Source organism: Salvelinus namaycush, chromosome 1, assembly GCF_016432855.1.
Source record: "Salvelinus namaycush isolate Seneca chromosome 1, SaNama_1.0, whole genome shotgun sequence".
Lineage (NCBI taxonomy): Eukaryota > Metazoa > Chordata > Actinopteri > Salmoniformes > Salmonidae > Salvelinus > Salvelinus namaycush.
In genome coordinates, this window is record NC_052307.1 from 29,176,619 (window position 1) to 29,183,742 (window position 7,124).

General features: G+C 42.1%; 1 protein-coding gene across 1 annotated transcript; it reads right to left on the reverse strand.

Annotated features, from left to right (window-relative positions):
- Positions 1-706: 706 nt before the first annotated feature.
- On the reverse strand, positions 707-2,012 carry LOC120026794 (polyubiquitin-like). Its single transcript, XM_038971538.1, has 2 exons — positions 1,869-2,012; positions 707-1,404 (listed from the first exon to the last, which is right to left on the reverse strand). Exon 2 carries the CDS (start codon positions 1,393-1,395, stop codon positions 925-927), a length of 471 nt encoding a protein of 156 aa, XP_038827466.1. The 5' UTR covers positions 1,396-1,404; positions 1,869-2,012; the 3' UTR covers positions 707-924.
- Between the last annotated feature and the right edge of the window lie 5,112 nt (positions 2,013-7,124).

A 7,124-nucleotide genomic window follows, 5' to 3' on the forward strand; every position in this document is an offset into this window, starting at 1 on the left:
CTCCCAAATGGATGAATGAAGAGGGCACCGTGTGTGTGTGTGCCTCAGGAGTTACATCATGTTACAAGGGCTGGTCTGTGAATGCCAGTGCAGCAAGCTGGTACAACCAGGCAAGTTAACTGGGGTGGTGTTTAGGACTTTGGTCAAACGCTACACAAGGTGCTACACTAACGAAATCCTAACACATTCAATGTGTTGCTCACATGCAAAACAACTTATAACTGAAATAATAAGTCTTAATTGTATTCTAACTATTTAAAATATTGAATTAATTGAAACACTTGAGTATGCTTCCTTTGTGCCAAGGTGTATTTTGGTTTGAGCAATGGTAAATGCATGTTACCTATTCTTCATAGATGCACATTTATATTTGTATAATTTAAGATGAAGCAAAGCAAATGTGCTGTAGGAAATGAATATTAGTAACTGTTTCAGGCCTTGAATCAAACTAATTTAAAACCATCTGAACATGCAACGTTTAGGATTTTCATCAGACCATGAAACATTGTGTATATTGCTGACAAGGCCGGCCTGTAGTTTCCTCATGTGGACTGCCTTGTGTCAGTTTGGGTCAACTCAACTGTAAATGTTACTGCTCTGTCTCTATCATGTCAAATAAGGGAGCAATAGCACAACGGACAAGAAACTGACCAGTACCTTATGTTGCTTTATCTTTTCTTTTGAGTTGGAGTCATGACAATGATGGTTGACAGTTTTAGTTTTATACATGTTTATTACTTGATAACAATCTCATTAATATACGCTTATATCAGACATGCTTAATTTAAAGTTTACAATTGAATACAAATGTAGAACAATTCACATTTTTGTTCAAGATTGATTGCTTTTTCTCTATAGACATGGAATGCATAATAAGTTAAGGGCTTCATGTGACAGGTGGTTTCAGGTCGATCCTGGGTTTCTTCAGCCTCCCCTTAGACGGAGCGTCAGATGGATGGTGCTTTGGTTTGTGATGTTGTAGTACTCCAGCCTCTGGCCATCCTCCAGCTGCCTACCCTCATGAATTAGCCTCTGTTGGTTGGCAGGGACTCCCTCCTTGTTTTGTACCTTGGCTTTGAACTGGGTTACAGTCTCACCAGGCACCACATCATATGTGTGTGTCTGGCCCTTTTCGTTTTTCAGGAACACCTGGATAGGAGCGGGCTCCGTAATCAGCACCATCACTTTAGATCCTGAATGCAGGCCATAGTCGCTCAAAGTTTTTGAATCATCGCTGAGACTGATGTTGCTCCCATTGACACCTAACAGCCTCTGCTTTGTTGTGGCCATTCCAAAGTGTTGTGTAATCAAACTCTTGAGAGACCCCACGGTGGTGTGTGGCTGAACTGTCAGGGGAAGTGAGTTCCCGTTCAAAAGTGTTATAGTGAGTTCCATGATAGATATCTGAAAGAGGATTTAATGTATTATTTATTTGGTCTTACATTAGCATAGCTCAATTGAATGTTTTGAATGAATTAGTTTAGTAACACTTTACTTAAAGTCTACAGGTGTAATGCTTTATAACTTGTTGAAAGCATGTATGATCCTTATAATAAGGCTAACAATATGTAATGTTTTGTCTCTATCCAACATTTCAGCTGACTCAAATGGCTGGTATATAATGAGAATCATTATGAGATTATGATTGAAAGACATAAGGGAGTCATACACACTCATGACAAGTTATACAGTACAATGCATTATAACTTTTGTATTTACCTACAGGCTTTAACATGACCATTTATTCAGCCCATTGTAATAACTAACACATTTTAAGATAATTTGCTTGATATGCTGTTAAGCTTTTTTTCTCCAGTATATTTCTGTAAGATAGGCCTGTTGTAGCTTACTAATGGAAAATGACTTACATGTTCAGTAGATATTGTTGAGAAGTTGTTGTTGTGAAGTCTTGCAAGTTTGTTTTAAGAAATACTGTTGGTAAATCCGTTTGCTGACAATTGAAACTTATCCGATGAAAGATGATGATAGCTCTGTCAGTGTACATCTGAGCAGTCTATGTATATAACATCTGATCTGCCCCGCCCCTCAAATTGAGATTCGTTTTTCCCTCTCTGTCTCGCAGCTTTCGGTTTCTATTATAAAATAATGATGTAGTCTGCTGCTGTTTGCAGAAAGTTGAGTGCAATAAATTGTTTATTTGATATTGCCCAATGACGACTTGCCCCCAATCAAAGTATGCCCAATTTTGATTTAATTGATGCATATCACACTGAAATTTACAAAGATCACTCTAGCTCAGGGGTGTCAAACATTCGGACCGCGAGGGGTTCCAATCCGGCCCGCCGGTGACTAAAAATGAAACTACAGTTTCTTGACTGTCTGTCCAGCTCTCTAATAATCACTAGACAGCCGGGGAGCATCGACAATTCATAATTTTGAGGCAAGGAAATATTTTTGTTTAGATGTCAGTGCTGCCCTCCAGACGTCGCTGAAGACCGAATGCGGCCTTCGGGGTAAAATGAGTTTGACACCCCTGCTCTAGACCATTCCATATAATTCATTATTCTAAATCGGGGTAGGCAACTATATAGATTCAGCCGCCGGCCGATTTTTGTCGGAGGGGATGATCCAGATGCCAGAACATAATTATAATAAGTTGTACACTACAAATTGACCACAACTAAGACAAGAATTAGATTGTATTTAAAAATGTAAAATAATTTCATACTTTGACATACTTTTATATTGAAACACGATCACATCTAGTTTTCTATTCGTGGGAGTATTTGGTGAACAGATTTCTGCATAGTTCCTGATGATTGTAGTCTAATTTTGATCAAAAACTTTGGGGGGCCCAAAACGTATTGTGGCCCGGTTTGGCCCGCAGTCCGCCTTTTGCCGAACCCTGTTCTAGATCATTCCCTATCATTGAACCAGGTTCTAGATCATTCCCTATCATTCTAGATAATTCCCTATTTTTCAACACAGATATGTCAAACACCAGAAAGGAAAGAGAAACCTAATGCCTAAACCCAACCTCATTGGGAAAACCCAGGCCCAGATGATACTAACAATGACGAACAATTGCAGGCATCTTGTGATACGTCAGACATACACCTTTGTGAGTGCAGAGGGAATTTTAACAGCAATACAAATAAAAAGACTATACCCTGCCTCATCCTCCCCAAAATGATATCAACACATGTTTATATTGTCAGTAGTTGAATCATGTCTTTCAGACTACACATCTTAGTCAGACTGTACCCAAAGTTATTCACCCGTATGTTCTCTAGTACAAACAGTAACCAGTGGATGTACAGTAACTTCTATATTCTCCAGTAATTTATCTTCTCCTCTTTAATTTCTGCCTCTATGGATATTTCCAGGGGTCAATGACCTCTGTGCATTTGACTGATGTAATTCTAATGAGTCAGAACTGATGTCTGCCATGTCAGCTGAGGTAAGTGGTGTTAAAAGCAGTTCAATCAGGTGTAGACTTCTGAGAAGTATAGGTGTTTAGTGTTTGTTGTTGTTTCCTGTGCCAACCCATGAAGCTTAGCCTTTTCTCTCACTAAGTCTGTGAGGACACCTTTCACCGCTGATGTCCTGTTAGTAAAATAAAAGTCATTTTACATTACAGATGTGCCTTGAGGCAGAATTCTTGGTCATTCTAATTTCTGTCATAAGCAATGAGAGCAGAGAACGCTTGGGTATTTATATTTTTAGCCATATGACTTAGCAGCAATTACAGTCATGGCGTAAGATGCTCCAATTTAACTAAAAAGGCAGATTGGGAAGGTATACCAAAGAAAATATATTGCATACTTACACTACAACAGTGATTCTCAACTAGGGAGCCTCGGGGGGTCTCAGAGACTTTTCAAGGGGCCTGGGGGGGACAACCATTTTCAGGCGGACGCTATTTGCATGACAGGCCTCAAGAAACAAAAACTAAAAACAACCAAACCAAAACATCTCAGGTTTTAGTTTGGTACTATTTGAAATACAAAACATGACATGCAGCCGGTAGACGATGGAGGCAGTGTTTTGGAAACGGATGTAACCTTTGAGACTGACGACTGGAAGAAGGCAAGATGGCAAAAGACTAGGTGATGTGAGGCAAAAAGAAGGGTGCGAGGTTCAAACCCAAACCGACATCTGCGAAATACAAGCAGAGTACTTTCTTCTTTGAGTCAAGTACAGGAGAGATAATGCCATGTTCCGTTCCTGAAAACCCTGAGCAGTCGACGAATAGTGAACTCTCTCAAATTGAACCTAACAGAAGTGAAGAGGAAAAACATGCGCCGACAGGTGAGGTGAAGGCTTCCGAGCCTCACACCAATGATCAGAAAATTGCCCGAGATGACTCTGCCCCGTAGGAGTATGATTAATGGAGAAAGTGGATCCATGCCTTTTGGCTGATCCGTTTGTGAAATCAGGCTGGGTGAAGAGGATGTTGGGTTCTGTCAATTCGGTCAAAGTATCCAGAAGTGGACTCGCGTTTCCGACTCGGAATGAGAGCTGTGGCCTGCTTTTCTCTCCGGAGCAGAGCGCAGTTGAAAGGAGTGATAACAGGGGTGGTGTTGAGGTGGATTGACTGAAGTTGAGGATCCTCGGTGTCTGTGATGCACGCCGTTTGGTGAGACGCAGACCCGGAGGGGAGCGCGAGACTGAGGAAACCCTGTCTGTCCTTCTGAGTTTTGATGTCGAGTATTTGCCTCTGAAACATGACCCGCCAAGCCGTGCTTCTTTACACCCGCCTGCTTAACCCGGAAGTCAGCTGCACCAATGTGTCGGCAGAAACACCGTTCAACTGATGACTGAGGTCAGCCTGCAGGTGCCAGGCCCACCACAATGAGTCGCTAGAGCGCGATGAGCCAAGTAAAGCCCCCTCGGCCAAACCCTCCCCTAACCCGGACAACGCTGGGCCGAATGTGCGTCGCCCATGGTACTCACGGTCACATCCGGTTTTGACACAGCCTGGGTTCGATCCCAGGCTGTAGTGATGCCGCAACACTGCAATGCAGTGCCTTAGACCACTGCGCCACTCAGGAGGCCCAACATGCACCTTTTTTCAATATTCAATTGAATGTCATTGAGAAAATAAAGGTTTCATAAAGTATTTTTTTGCTAACATCCTTTCTGAATTTCAAAGTAATCATTTAGTTTTTCAAAAGTATCTGTATTTTCAGTTTACATGTAATCAATTACACCCCAACCCTGTTTGTGGTTGACTTGTAAGAGTATGGGGCTACTTTGATTTGCAAACTATGCCAAGGTAAATGTGTCCTTCGCCAAGACCTTTCCACTGTCTCTCTGTCTTTTCAGCCAATCAGCCTCTGCTCTGAGAACCCCTTTGTCTTTCCTGACAACAGTTGCTTTTATCATAGTTACATTGTTTGAATTCACTTAAATAAAACTTTCTTCAACTCTGACCACCACCATGACAACAAATAAACTGTCTACGTGTTTTTCAGTGGCATTCTCTCTGCCTTGGGAAATCTTCTATCTCAAGCATTGGAAGCAAAACGAAAGGCCAAAGAAAGGTCCCCAGTGAAGGAGATGGACATTTCAGGACCTGCCCGCTTTGCCATTTATGAGTGGGCATTGGGAGGCTCCCGAGTGGTGCAGCGGTCTAAAGCACTGCATCTCAGTGCTAGAGGCGTCACTACAGACCCTGGTTCGATTCCAGGCTGTATCACAACTGACCATGATTGGGAGTCCCATAGTGCGGTGCACAATTGGCCCAGCATCGTTCGGGTTATGGTTTGGCCGGGGTAGGCCGTCATTGTAAATATGAATTTGTTCTTAACTGACTTGCCTAGTTAAATAAAAGTTAAATAAAAAATAGTGGTTAAAGTCATGTCCAAATCAATTCAATAAGTTTGTTTCTTGTTACAATGTAATCTATTGCAATCTACTGTAAATTGAACACAGCCATAGTATTTCCCTTGTTTTTTTTCAGGTTGCTCATTACTTTTACCAACTTATGGAGGTGTGATGCCTACCACTGTTCCCTACTGCATGGTCAAACGCTTCCTCTTGGATCGCCTTATCTTCGCCCCTGCATACCTGCTGGTTTTCTTTTGTGTTATGGACATCCAAGAGGTTAGTCAGCTGCCCCCTTAACGACTCTCCTGCACCATACACCTGAATTAATTCTCACTGCTTGGATCCGATAACCACCAAAATTGGTATTACTCTGTGTGGTTCAAACTTTAAGCAGGGACTGGTTATTAGTCTGCCAGTTTACATTTGCACTAGTGAAATTATGCAGTACTTCTCAGACAGTTCATTTCTGTTAGTGGTTAATTAATTACTTTACAATCCAGACTATTGTTGATTTATTTAACCTTTATTTAACTGGACAAGTCACTTAAGAACAAATTCTACTGCTAACCTACAAAGCATTACATGGGCTTGCTCCTACCTATCTCTCCGATTTGGTCCTGCCGTACATACTTATACGTACGCTACGGTCACAAGATGCATTATTGTCCCTAGAATTTCTAAGCAAACAGCTGGAGGCAGGGCTTTCTCGTATAGAGCTCCATTTTTATGGAATTGTCTGCCTATCTGTGTGAGAGATGCAGACTCGGTCTCGACCTTTAAGTCTTTATTGAAGACTCATCTTTTCAGTAGGTCCAGTGATTGAGTGTAGTCTGGCCCAGGGGTGTGAAGGTGAACGGAAAGGCACTGGAACAACGAAGCGCCCTTGCTGTCTCTGCCTGGCCGGTTCCCCTCTCTCCACCGGGATTCTCTGCCTCTAAACCTATTACGGGGGCTGAGTCACTGGCTTACTGGTGCTCTTCCATCCCGTGCGCCTAGCCATGTACTGTTAGAATCTCAACCCGGCACAGCCAGAAGAGGACTGGCTGCCCCTCAGAGCCTGGTTCCTCTCTAGGTATCTTCCTAGGTTCCTTCCTTTCTAGGGAGTTATTCCTAGCCACCGTGCTTATACATCTGCATTGCTTGTTGTTTGGGATTTTAGGCTGGGTTTCTGTATAGCACTTTGTGACATCTGCTGATGTAAAAAGGGCTTTATAAATTCATTTGATTGATGATTTACAATGACGGCCTACCAAAAGGCAAAAGTCCTCCTGCGGAGACTTGGGCTGGGATTAATTTTTTTTAATTAAGTAAAAACATAGGACAAAACACAC

Coding starts and splice junctions, on each gene's coding strand:
- LOC120026794 (XM_038971538.1), bottom strand. CDS start 1,395: ATGGAACTCACTATAACACTTTTGAACGGGAACTCACTTCCCCTGACA.